This window comes from Galendromus occidentalis, unplaced genomic scaffold, assembly GCF_000255335.2.
Source record: "Galendromus occidentalis unplaced genomic scaffold, Mocc_1.1 scf7180000077530, whole genome shotgun sequence".
In the NCBI taxonomy this organism is placed as follows: Eukaryota; Metazoa; Arthropoda; class Arachnida; order Mesostigmata; family Phytoseiidae; genus Galendromus; species Galendromus occidentalis.
The window spans coordinates 1,043,507-1,057,238 of record NW_003805518.1 but is presented as its reverse complement, the minus strand read 5'-3'; the positions used below and the strand labels follow the sequence as shown (position 1 = coordinate 1,057,238).

The 13,732-nt window shown below is 48.9% G+C and overlaps 1 protein-coding gene across 1 annotated transcript; it reads right to left on the bottom strand.

Annotated features, from left to right (window-relative positions):
- Nucleotides 1-7,847: 7,847 nt before the first annotated feature.
- LOC100904009 (ras-responsive element-binding protein 1-like) lies at nucleotides 7,848-13,261 on the bottom strand. The gene is made up of 4 exons (XM_003748375.1): nucleotides 13,012-13,261; nucleotides 8,414-8,556; nucleotides 8,125-8,252; nucleotides 7,848-8,013 (listed from the first exon to the last, which is right to left on the bottom strand). The coding sequence occupies exons 1-4, from the start codon at nucleotides 13,259-13,261 to the stop codon at nucleotides 7,848-7,850; spliced, it is 687 nt and encodes a 228-aa protein (XP_003748423.1).
- Between the last annotated feature and the right edge of the window lie 471 nt (nucleotides 13,262-13,732).

Here is a 13,732-nt window from a genome sequence, read left to right as displayed (position 1 = left end):
CGGCCGCTTGATTCTTCAGCGTCCCCGCTCGGGAGTTGCTTTCTCATCGATTTCCGGGCGGGACGGAATAATGGAGTTGATCTCGATTCGATGTTCTGGTTGATCGAGTCAGTCGCGGAAGAATTTGGAATAGACGTGATGGGTATATATTATGTAAGCTTTTTTTGCTTCCGTTTTCCAGCTCTCGAACTTAGCTTGCGCGTCTATGGTAGATATTGCACTCATTGAAATCATATACACCAGGCTGTACGGCGCAGGGGCGGGAAACTTCGGTGGATGGGCTCGGCGTTGTTCATTAGTCGGGATCAGACCCGGTGATGATTCTCGAAACGTCCTTCTCCTTTCGAATCTCCTTATCAGGGACTTTCTTCTTCTTTTTGCTCTCGCGAGCGCGCACAAAGTAAGCGCCACCACCGCCGCGCCGCCGACGCAGTGCCACCCCCTCCCCTCGCTTGAATCCATCTATCGACGACAACGAGAGAAACTAGCGGTCAGTAAGTCACGTTTCTAGGCGGCTGCGTAAAGGCACAGAGCAATTACAACAACGGGTGGTAGAAGGCGACCCCATTATTTGCACTGACGACGTTCAGATGGGATGGGGGACCGAAGGACGGCCGGTCGCTTGGATGGATGGATGGGCGGGAAAGGGGGGCGGGCACTAAGCAGCGAACAATTCGTTGGAAAGCACGTTCGATGCAACGATGACTGCTGCTGCTCCTGCTTCACTTAAATTCGGCTAGCTATTTTTTCTCGGACTACATCGGACCAAACTCAAGGCACTGTGCTTGGCGGGGACGGCGTCACCACAATTGATGAGGGCAGACTGTCGATAGGACCTCTGAGAGCACTGATTATTGCACGAGGAGGAGAGTTGGTTCCCGAATCTCCGGGAGGCGGTGAAACGATCCCCACGCGCATCAGATCGACATCAGGTGGCATTCGGGAATTGGCGGGCATATCGGCAGGAAGAGTTTCCGGATGCTTCCTATAGGAAATGAAAACGTGAAATGAACAAAAAAAGCGAACGGAAAGGAATCAAGGAATCAATTGAATAATAATCAAATAACCAGTCAAGAGAGCTCGTGTAAGAGGGACGGATATCGAGTCGAATATGACGAAAACCAAACTTTATCATCTCAAGACGAAGAAATCAGAGAAAAGAACGAAATATCAATCAACCGAGAGGGGGGATCGCCATCGGAGGGCGCGGCATCCACGAGGAGCTTCCGAGTCCGATCCATCTTCATCACCGGCGCACCGCGCTCGCGTGTCGAGATCGTACCACATTTGGGAAATGTTCTCTCGGTCGAACTTGCCTTCTGATGTGCCTCCACAGGTGATCCTTCCGGCTTACGGCAGCGTTGCAGAAATGACAAGTGAAGGTGGTTCTGAACGGCGAGTGGATGTTGGCAATGTGACGGTTCAGAGCGCTTCTCGAACCGACAACTACCGTGCAGTAGGCGCAAGGCCATGACGCTGGTGTGTTGTCTCCCAGCTGCTTGCTGACGGCCAACATCTGCAAACCTTGGGGAGTGGCTGGTGTCAGCGGACCTGTTGGGACTACGTCACCTGCAAGGGTCGCACAGAGAGGTTATGAGAGATCGTCTGTCATTATATCGCTCGTTGTTCACCTCTGGTCGAGGTGATTCCGGAGTTTAATCGGAAATCCTCAAACGCCCAAGCAAGAAAGTAGGTCAGAGTGCATGACGCCAGCGGTGGTGAAGAAGACTGTTTTATTATTGAAGTTTTTTCCGACCATATTTACTGCTTCGAGGTAATAGAGCCGAGAGAGGTGATACTTTCTGTTAAGGTATAATAGAATAATGATAATAATAATAATGATAATATGATTCGTACTCGTCGTGGTTGAGGCTGCTGATCTCAGGCGTAAGTGTCGATCGATCTAGAGGTATAGTGGCATTCTCTGCGTTTGAATTGAATGTGTGCCGAAGTGTATACAAAATTTGTACTAAAAATAAGTCTTGTGGAAAGTCTACTCAATACTGATCTCTCACCAGCAATCAATATTCTTGAACCAAGCTTTTTTCTAGTTAGCCAAAGCTAACAAATGACAGGCGAAAAGCAGCCGAATCGGGGAGTCGAGGACTGGACTCATTGATTCATGATTTGATCGGCGCATTCACGGCTCGATTTGGGACCATCTTGCCGACTCTGGGATCTTTCCCGAAAGAATTCGCTCCGTGTGAGGAAGACTCAACCTTGCCGACTCGAACAGAGGAATCTTCAACCAAGAGCAAATTCATTGAATCAATATAGGTCATCGGATTGATAGAAGATGACGGAATGTTTTTGCTCTCGACGAACTCTCAGCTCGCGAGGAGGATCCGTGGATTCGATTTTCGTCTGAACTCAGCTCTAACGCTCGTGCCGAACGCGTTTCGCTGAATCGACGCAAAAGAATTCTGAGAGACTCGGGAAGTTTTTTGCAGACTATACCATTGAAGTGAATTCTCTCGAGCGATTTGTATTGTACAACAGGTATGTAAAATGTTCTATATGTATATGCATATATTAGCTCGACGACGATCGAAGTTGTATCTAGGTATGTATGCTTGGGTCTGGGGTGTAATCGATTGATTGTCAACTCGTCGGTCTCGAGTCTGATCCGTGTTTGTCTCTCCCCGTCATTGCGTTTGTCGCGCTGTGACTTTTTTTTCCAACTGTACCGGTTTGCATATCTAGTTACCGCTGGATCTCTCGACTCGCCCACGGTTCGTCAGATTGTACGTGAACGAAAGGAAGCTAGGTATGTTTATGTTTGTTTCCGACCGTACCCCAAGAGCAGCCTAAGGCACCTAATTCCTCTCCCCTGTACGATGATCAACGTGATTTGTTCTCGATGCTTCCTAGCTCTTTGGACTTTCATTGGAATTTTAACTTTCAAAGAGAGCTGCTCTGATAACTTCGGGGAATGTACAAGGGTTCTTTGGTTGTTATTGCACGCCTTCGTTTGAGCACAATAATACACTGAGACAGTGTTCTTGAACGCCATCAGTCCGACTGAAATCAAGCTTTTCCTTGACTGCTTACTAGTTTGAAGCGAGGAAAACTTGTCTGTGAATAGATAGCGCCCTGATTGGCGTCGATTGGACTAGCACGACCGAACGACCTGCGAAGTCAATGACGATTCGGATGACTCCTCCGAGACCGCTCAAATGAGTGGCTACGAGAAATTTTGATGGGTTTCGCTGAGACTCCCGCGAGGAACAGCCAACGATGGCTGTCAGCACCGATTAACCACCTAGGCGTATGATACGCATCATTTTCGATTTTCCGACGGAAGACCAATCGAGCGTCGAATCGATCGCCTCCATCGGATGGATTGATTGCCATCAGATTCAGGCGACGCATAAGCTATTGAGCGCGATAATCGACGCGACGCCAAATCAGATGGTCTGCCTGGTGTGAAAACCGACTGGCATTCGTGCCCTCCACCTGCGTTATTGTTACGGCGATTTGAAGTAGTTATTCCATGATCTTGTTTGAGTGCAAGTAGCAACAGCAGCGAAACAATCATCACGCGCATTTCTCCAACCCTCCACACCAGTGCGTATGATGTTTCAGCACAGAAACATTTTGTGAGGCTTTTCTCCGAAAAGTGCAAACTCCACTGCAATTCTTCGTGCAAGGAAGAAAAAAACATAGGTGCTAGTATGAGGGAGCAAAGCGTATAATAGAGACACGACAGGTGGCGCGGTGACTCTAAGAACAACGACGACGGCAGCTGCTGCGGCGGCCGCGGCGACAACTGCAGCGGCGATGGCGACGACAAATCGACGACTGATCCTGAGGAGTCCGTTGATCCTGCAACGAGACGAAAAAACAAAGATTCCCGTCATTCGAGCGATCGCAAGGAAGCAGGAACGACGATTCCGAGTCCTTCTCCGTCGCAGGGCCATTGATTGAGAAGCCGAAACTACGACGACTCCGAAGCGCACAGACACAACAGGCATTGCGGACATTGCAGGACGGGACCCGAACGTGCCGGCCGGAGAGATCAGACCGTGCCGTGGGCACTCACGGAGATTTACGCGTAGTTAGGCAGCTGATCAGGGTGTCGCATCCTGATGTGAACCTTCAAGTCTTGCTCCCACGAAAAACGTTTTTCACAAAGGGGGCACGTATGTTTCACTCTTATCGCTTGGTGAACCTGTTGATGTCTTTTCATGTTGTTCTTCGCGGTAAATAATCGCCCACATTCGGGACAAGAATACCGCTTGCGTTCTTCGAAGCCTAAAAAAAGAGAAGAGTTTAGATTTCATCCCTGAGAGAGCCAAGAGAATCCGGCCGAAATCGACGATTGGAAAACGGGTCGAACGGTGCAGCCTGATGGAAATAGGTAAGTGATTCCAGGATTGCTCGATGCGCCATGGATCAATCCTCATCTGGACACATCTTTTGTGCACCAATTAATCGATCCGTTCCCCCATCGTCGTTTCGACAATTGGATTGCAATATAGACGATACCCCGAAGCTCGGCTGACATACACATCGGACAAACGAAACGTACGAAAAGGAACTGATACCAACTGAGCAGAACTGACGCTAAGAGCCCTCGAATCCGAGTCCGAGAAGCTGGATACCGACTAGACAATTGAGAGGAGACTTGAGAAATCGGGTAAAAAATACTCCGGATCGACTGTCAGTGGGCGAACCAGTTCCAAGTCGGCAGTTCTCAGAGGACGAGACACAGTCTCACCTACCGACACGAACAACACCAGCTGAGGCAGCGAACATAAACCTGACAACAGAACACAAAACGCAGGGGGGAACCGAGTAGAGGAGGAGTTTTCGACAACACGATGACGACCAGAGAAGAAATCATAAGCATAACGGGTCCGATGATGTAGACGGCGCAGGGTATCCAATAGAGTTCTGAAAGGAAAAGCTTCGTTAGAATCTGCTCGTAATAGCACGATTCTGCTCACATCGACACTTGTGAGGAGATTGTCGGCAGACGGCTTCTGGCGCGGTCCGAGTATCTTGGTTCTCGGCGAACACGATAAAGAGACACATTTTGTTCCGATAGATCATAAAATCCTCGTTTTATTCAATGGGGCATGACTACTTAGTTCTCCTCTGCATCTGTGTTTGTCACTGCTTCCTATTTAAGTACTTCGATCATATACATTGCCCATTTGGGTGCGCAGTGTTCGAAACCCATCGATGGATGGAAACTCCTGGATGAGGCTGGGGCTTCTCGATAGAGGTTCTCGAAAATTAAACTTCCAGAACGATGAACGCGTAGGCATCGGCAAAACGAGCCTCGTGTCTCATGTTCGGCACTCGGGCTCCCCTCTTGCGTCGACCTGGGGTTCGAACACTGCGTTTCTTCCCACAATCTTCAGTTTGTCCTTAATATCATCATAGCGCCTAACTCAGAATGATTGACAGTAAAAACTCAGGCAACCGATCCCGAGGGAGAAAAAAAAGACATCGAATCGGAGAGGGAACTACTGGAGACCTGACAGGATACTTAAAATAGTGGGGATGGGTGAGATACTCAGAATCACAGAGAATATCGATTTCGGGCTTCGGATATAACTTTCCCCTATGTTGACAATGATATCTCCCTTCCACCGAGCTCGATTCCGTTTGAGGCGACCCTAGGTACGTTAGGATCGACTCTCAGGTAGAAGGGACCAGGTGAGTAGTTAACAGATCTCAAAACATAACTCAAGTCAAAATTAAAAACTCATAACATCGATTAACAAGAAAACCATGAAACAGAACCTCTGTCTCGTCTCGGTCTCCGATAATGCATGATTGATCGAGGCACATCATCGATCCATCAACGGAGCATACGATCTCGAAATTCATCAACGGTTGAGGGGATTGAGCGAGAGATGAGCAGCCTGAGCAGCAAAGGGTTCGTTGTGGATATGATGAGGAGGATCTCGATCAGGCGAGATGTTTCGCGAGGCCTCGAGACGAGCTGTCTAATCAGGCCAAGGGATACTCCGATGATTCATGGAGCGGGTAAGGAAGAACATGAAACATCAACTCAGTGATTGAGGTGAGATGAGAAGAAATCATGACTTCATGAGTTGATCGATGGATGAATGAAGGGCGCGTGATCAATCGATCGGTCGGTCGGTCGGTCAACAGGGGAGCAAACAGAAATTAATCGAAGAAGCGCTCCTACTCGGTCTGTCTCACAATACTTGCCCTACGACATCTGACCGACAAACTTTTCTTCGCTTGTCTCCTGTCTATATGTTCGTTCCATTAGGTAGTTGTCTCATTCGACAGAAACTATCGGGACTGTTCAAACAACCGGTTCCGCAGTTCCAGCGTTCCTGTATCTCACATTCGATATTTACAAAACTATCATCGTTATCTAGGATAATAATAATTATCTGCTTGGATAATAGATCATAATCGTCGCCGTCTTCGTCACCGCCAGGTGGTCATAGTCATTTTGACCATCATCGTATCATGGTATGAACAGCAAACTGGTCGGAGTTCTTCGACTGAGGGAGAGTGCTCACACCGTCAGGGACGCTTCTCGAACCCATGGAGGTCCACATTTCCAGCGATGCCGGGGGAGAGAAGCGAGGCAGTCGGGAGTTTGACAGACAGAGGCGAGACCTCACGGAATAGCCTAGCGAGTGTGCATGAGTTTGCCAGAGGCTATGAACTTCTTGTAGGACACGCTGTCGACGATATGAGCGGCTCGATGTCGAGCAGAGAGGATAGCAAACCATCCATCAATCAAGAATGATCGCGCTCTTGAGTGCTCAAGAGATATCAAAGTTTCGAATCATTCATTGATGGGTTTGTGGGCCTTGTGAGTCAATCGGTGGGCAAACGGTCGGCTGCGTTGACCGGTTCATGCGTGAGTTGATAAATTAACCGATTGTGAGAAAATATTAGGGACTAAATTAACGAGCAACTCATTAAAGGATGGCATCGACTTCCAATGAGAAAGGAAAGTAACGCAGGCAAGCCACCACGACAGACCATCAGGGGATCTCCCAAAATTGACTAGTTCATTGAATACTAAAATAAATAGAGATAAACACAACAAAAACAAATCTCGCGTATACTGAGTATATACGACGCTTAGGCAAAAGACTAGGACGAGACGCCGGCTCTGATGCTCAAAAGAGAACGGCTCATTTGGACTAGATTTGTTTTCTCTTCTGCGTGGGTTCTCCCGTGTGCTCTTCCCGCGGATTCCAGACTTGAGTCGGTGAGGGTTCATGAGGAACGTTCTGAAATGGTCCTGCTCTTCGATCAGATCGAGTCGTTCGCCGATGAGCCTTCACAAGCGATCACTGGATCGATGAGGAAATTTCGTGGATGATTCTACCCTTCGAATCCATCGAGCAGGGACCGGAGTGTACAGGGCATGACGAACACACCGATGAACGTGCGAGCACATCGGAAGTTCGACCTGTCGACTCGTCACCGACTTCATCCAAACAGAAATCTAATTTTCCTCCAGATTCTATCAGAATAACTTATCGATGATCGCCCCGAATTCATCGACGATCAGTTCCAAGATCAGCTGATCGACGAACCATATCGAGCAGGTCTGGATTCTTCACGGAGAAGCTCGCGGAAAATTGTGAGTTCTATGTGTGACCATTCAGTAGTATCTGCCTGCATGACTGTGGCGCCTTTCCGCGAACCGATTTCCTTAGGGCTGGGAACTTGCGTTTTTCCGCAAAAAGCTCACGGGCGCAGTCAGGCTAGGCGCGGCTTTGCGCGTAGGCATGACCGGCGGGTGACAGGTGGAATCGGGAGAGCAGTTTTCCGAGCGTCTGTCTCTGAGTATGTTCCATTCGTGACAAGGCGGAGATTATTCAGGATATTTCAACTTATTGGTTTCCAGCGGCGGAAGCTTCCAAAATTATTTCCTCTGGCTCGGGGAACTTGTAGTTTTTGAACTCGAACTCTTCAGGTCGCATCTGATGAATCGTTTGCAAATGGGTGCGAAGGTTTCCGGGCCAATTGAACATTTTCTGGCAGATGACGCATTCGAATCTGCGGGAGAAGAGAAGAATTCAGTGGACCTGCCCGACTGTCATCGATGGTCAGGGGGAAGCAGCGAGCTCATTAATTGAAAACTCCCTCAGTCCCCTCCGCGAGACGTACCTCCTATTGAAAGGCTTATGCATGAGCATATGCCTGCGCATCGAGTGTTTGGTTGAATAGGATTTCTTGCAGATCGGACATTGGTTGTCGCTGGTGGCGTTGCGATTCGCGCTGCCGGTGAAGTCGGTCTAAAAAGGAAATAATCACGTCTTAACCGCTGCTCGAATCCAGGATGAATGAGATCCCGAGAAAGCCATGGGAAGATCATCATAGGGTAGGCTCATTGATATTCTGTCTAAGATGAGATGTAGAATCAGTGTTCGAAAGCGGGCTTCAAACATTCCCGTACCTTGCCCTGGACAGAGGACTGCATATTGTTGATGAAACTGTTGTACCGCGTGAGGAATTCATCTTCGACCTCGTCGACGATCTCCTGTTTGATAGCTTTCGGACTGATAATTTTCAGCTCGCGGCTTTCTCTTCTGAGCGTAGCTGTGAATTACATCGAGTTTCCCCTATTAGTTCAGGAAGGAGACGCTAGATGGCACGAGCTTTCAAGAGCTTTCTCACTGACTGACTGAAAGCGGCATTCGCCTCGGCTCTGCTAGTAGTAATCGTAGTAGAAACAGCTCTGAAACCCCGTGAGAGGCGCCAGTAATGGATAAGATATCGTGGTCAGCAACGACAAGGAGAGGACGACGACGGCCAAGAACTAGCAGACAGCGACAAGTAGCATGGATGAGAGAACGTTGCCTCGAGACCTCGTACGGGAGACTTCCGAGAGTGGGCTCGACGGGTCTTCCTTCCGGTCGGCATGAAATCATGCGCGCGGGAAGACCCAAGTTCAAGGTGAACGAAAGTCAAAGTTCACAGAAAGGAGAAGGTTTCCTTTTCACTTCTGCGAAGGAGGCGCCACATGGCTCCGAGGCTTTTTATTTCCCCATTGGAATAACATCTCTCAGGGGCCCTAGAGCGAGGGAGAGAGGGAGCAAACTAATGAAGGACAGGTTAGGCTCGGTTGACCGAGTTCAATGCCAGAACGTGGCCACGACTCCGGTAAGATTAGTCGAGCCGGATGCTGCCGTCGCCGCGGTCCTCCTGACTGTATAACGTGCAGAGGCGTTTCCAATGCGGCGGGCAACGCTGCGACGGAAACGTGGTCCACCCCAGGGTTCATCCACCTTTCGGTGCCCCAAGCTCACTTGTGTTCGCTGCCGGTGCGTCTCCAGCGAGTGAGCCAGCCAGCCGAGCAACAGGCGGCAACGGTGGCCATGACACAGGCGGGCAGGCGGCAGGCAGGCCGGCAACACCCCTAGAACCGGCCGAAAAAGCGAGCGAGCGAGCGAGAACGGCTTCTTCTCGAAGCGACCGAACGACCGAATAGCAACCATGCCGTCGGCGGCGATCCCAGAAGAATCTGACTGAGTTGGTTCGGGGGAGAATCAAGAGTGGCTACACCACCATGGCACGGTTAACGCGGGTTCGGCTTCCATGCGTTCCCGCCCGAACTCGTCCGAAATTCTTGAGCAGCTGCGATTGACGGCACTTGCGTCGTTTGCTCCGGTTGCGAGAACGTGCCGTCTCCTCATCGATTGCACGCGCTTCGAGATAGCGTCACGGTGGGGAATCCCCTGAATCTACGGCAATCTCCCGGTCAGCACCTCCATTACTGATCGGGGTCTTCGAGCTGAAGTTCCTACTATGATTATTCCACCCTTACTTAGTCTAGCCGGTTGGGATGAACTGAGGAAATCTTCCTAGGTAGAAGATATACTTGCGGATCTTCACGGTGCACGCACGGTAGCAGAACGGTAGCTGACCAAGGGTAAAAACTCAACAGAACTCAATGGTGGGGATACATGCTAAACATATGGCGGCACCAAAATACAATACACGCGCCGCGTGACACTGCAAAACAGAAACGAGAAAAAACAACGTGCGTTAATGTAGCTCAAAGAGATGGTGGGCGACTAGGCAACGACAATTTCTTCTTCTTCGTCTTGCTTTCTTGCAGCAGGACGACCCGAAGAGAATATTATCGTTGCGACATCGAAATTTTCAGATTTGACGAAGATCCCTGAAACGAGAACTCCAAGTTAGTATCTGCAGAAATGAATCACTTTTACTCTCGGCAAAAATTTCCTCTTCAGTTCGGCATCCGGCAGCATGTGTTGCCAAGCATCGAACAGTTCGCCATCTGTTCTGAGCTGCCCGGGTACGCCTTCAGCCTGAAATGGACAACAAACGTTTTAGCGGATAAGGTCTGCAATGCTCTCTTAGTTCCGTTCGATCTGCGACGGCAGCGCAAGGAGCCGTGCAGAATCGCTGCGCGGAAGAGAGCGACGGATGAAAATCAAGATTAAGATCATGACCAAATCCACGATGCGTCGTCGCGGCTATCGTTGAAGTTCTGATGGGATCGAATGGAAATAAACACCGGTCTTTCGAACGAATCATCAACGAATGAAGTAAGTCGAACAAAGGTTTTGGTCGATGTATAGAACGGCGAACAAAAACAAACTGAAAATTTATGAAATGATATAATGGTTTATTAAAATATTCCTCGAACTATCAGAAAGAGGAGCTATGGATAAACTTATGCACATATCATTTGCACACTTTGCGAGCCCCGTAGACTTTCAGCAACTTCAGCCTCCTCTTTCACTCATCTACTTGAAAATTCTAGAGCTGTACTTCGTATTTAATGCTTCTTGCTGTTTTCTTGTTATCTCAAGAGGGTTGACAAGTAACCTCAAATCTGTGGGAACCGCCCCGCACTGGCAGAGATCGCGTGTTTTTCGCTCGCAATTGATCAATAGAGCACCATACAAATTGCAGCTCGACTCCATCTTCACACGTGGTAGGTTATATCGAGCATCATCTTCAAGATCATCGAACCATCTTCATTAATTACTGGATAAATGGAGCATGCTTCTCATCTATTTCCGTCAGGATCGGCGCCATGGTACTCGCCTTTGTCTTACATCTTAGTTGTCGGTTTTCAGTTGGACCATTCAAGGCACGCTTTGGTATGACAGTCCGCAACGATGCGGTTCTATGAAACAGCGATTACGGGTTTATAATATGTCGGCTTTTGGTGGGCAAAAAAGGTAAATCTTTGGTTTTTCTCAGTGTGGGGGTATTGGCAAGTGGGTCTACCTACGCGTAGCGGGACTGGACACAAATCGTCAGGCTTTGAGCGTTCGCGCGTCATTGTTTGAAGTCGTCGGTCGTCGAATCCGGCGTAACTCGAAGACTAGGAAGGATACCAATTTTGAACAACTACGACGAAAACATGCGTGACGGCAGCGACGAAACTCGCGCTCAACACTCGCATACGTTTGATTGCTTTTCTTTTGATTGTAATTGTAATGCATCAGTGATGTATAGATACCCTTAGTTTGATTTTGGCAACAGAAAATATCCCGGGACCCATGCGAGCATGGGTTCACTCCCCGTATTTCCGTTAGTTTCTGTACCGTCGCGCAGACTGCTATCGAATCCTCAAAACATGGAGCCAAGTGAGGGCGCATAACAAACAGTACGCCGTCAAAAAATGCATCTCGAATGCTGATCCAATGTGGAATTGTCTGTAGTTCCTCATCTCACGTTCGGGAATGGACGTTTGAGCCTCATAATGTGAATTGCTTATTCTCAAGCGTAATTAATGCTTTAAGGTATTGAGACCGATCGACCGACCAGCCGATCGATCCGACGCTCGACTCTGCGGGCGCAAATCTTTGGTTGCTGGACTTTTTCTGAGCTCGCAAACCTGGTCTTAACGTTTTTTCTCGTTCGAGATAGGAATTGCGCAGGAATCCATTTGCACATGAAAAATTGCGATTCTTCTCCGTTAACGCTGCGATGATGTAAAATAATAATAATCGTTATAATTATAGTCAGCGGAATAACCAGCGGAAATGTCTCTGAAACTCACTTACAGTTAACTCCAACCGCCTTCAATCAAAATATTATCGAATCTCTGTTCGTTGTATCTTTGGCAGCGAGACCGAGCAGAAGACGACAAACAGGGAACGTGAATTTACACAGATTCGTCAGTTTTGTCTTGATTGAGCTGAGAGGGGCTGGCGCAGCTTTAGCAGAATCCCGCCTCCCTCGAGGAAAAAAAACTTCAAAGTTGCTTTTGATTATTCGATGCTTCGAGTCCGAATGCAAGAGAATGTCTAAAGGGTCGCTTGCTGATTCCAGCCGGTTCCACTACTTGCCGCTCGGATCCACAACACGGTATTCATGCGAGAAAGAAAATAATCATGTCGGTTAATCCACTCTGAACTCCTGAGCCTCCGGCGTAGCTTTTTTCTCTAATACTTCCTTCGTGTTCTCGAACGCCTGCTCGACTGCCTCACACCTCTACCTACAATAGTTAACTAAGGTTCTTCGGAGGAGTATACCTAGTAAAAACAGTCCCACAACGAATTTTGGTCCTACCAAGCCAACCTCCGCTTGGCAATACTTTGCAACAATACTGCCATTCGCTTTAAAAGGCTCGGATTTCCAGGATTGACGAGGATTAGACATCCAGAGTCGAGTATGGGGAAGTCAGAGTCTAGACCGAAAGGTTCTCTGAGAGACCACCCCCGGGTCGAGAGTTCCGAAACCGGTGTCAATCGGTTCGATGAATGTATATTCAATCGGTGAATTATTCAATCGATATTCAGAGGAGAAGCTCGAATGGTTCACACTGTGAACCGATGATCGATCGAGCCCTTCCTTCCTATATCCATCCGTGAAGTGATGGTGAATTCGATGTGGGTTCTCTCTGAATGTGTTTACAATGAGATACGCAGATTTAAATGGTCGGTTGCCCCCTTGTTTTCGTCTGGGTAAGCGACGAGAGAAAACGTGTAGAGAAACGAACATCCCTACCGACGCCCTAGAAGTTGAATGTAGGCATTATAGCCACAGAGTTCGTCGAATTGTTATTACTGTTACTGCCAGGTGAGGTCGCGAGCGGGGCCTGTCTGGCGTGCACCGTTGCGATGTGTCGTTTCAGGTTGAACCCGAAGTTGCAGGTGTATGAGCAAAGCTGGCAATCGTAGATTTTACGGTTTCGGTCGTGGAGTTTCATGTGCTTCATCAGAACCGGCCGGGACTTCAGTGATCGGTTGCACGTTGGGCACACGAATGCTAGTCCGGGGGATGATAACGTCAAACCTAGAGGAAGAGAATGAACCATCGTGAGTGAAGTATTGCCAAGCATCGCACGAGCAAATGCGAAGCTCGATACACACGGAAGATCCCTCATCCGCTGGGAGAAGCATGCACGTCGTGCAGCGAGTCCCCTCAAGGGAACGGCTTCAACGACCGAACCTCCCTGATTTTAGGACACTACGACTACGGTTAGCGCTACTATGACAGCCTGTACTAGGAAACTCGCTAAGGCATGCGAAGCACAGTACGCTTTGGAAAGCGGTCTGGTGCCCGGGAGTATGCGTAACGAGCGTGTACGCAACCGAACCGCAGCTACGCGCTGCTACCAAGTCTCGAATTTCATCCGATCCCGTGAAGCTATGCTTCCGGAATCGTGAAGTCCAAAACTCCTGGCGTTCCAGAACCGGAGCGTCTGGGAAAATGTCATGCTCTCCTGCCGTAAGTCTCTTTCACACTAGTGGAACAGGGACATTGGAACCGAGGGAACTGGAGGAGA

Coding starts and splice junctions, on each gene's coding strand:
- LOC100904009 (XM_003748375.1), bottom strand. CDS start 13,261: ATGGTTCATTCTCTTCCTCTAGGTTTGACGTTATCATCCCCCGGACTA. Junction 8,557..13,011: donor GACCTCACCTGGCAGTAACA/GTAATAACAATT, acceptor TGTAATTCACAG/CTACGCTCAGAAGAGAAAGC. Junction 8,253..8,413: donor AGTCCTCTGTCCAGGGCAAG/GTACGGGAATGT, acceptor TTTCCTTTTTAG/ACCGACTTCACCGGCAGCGC.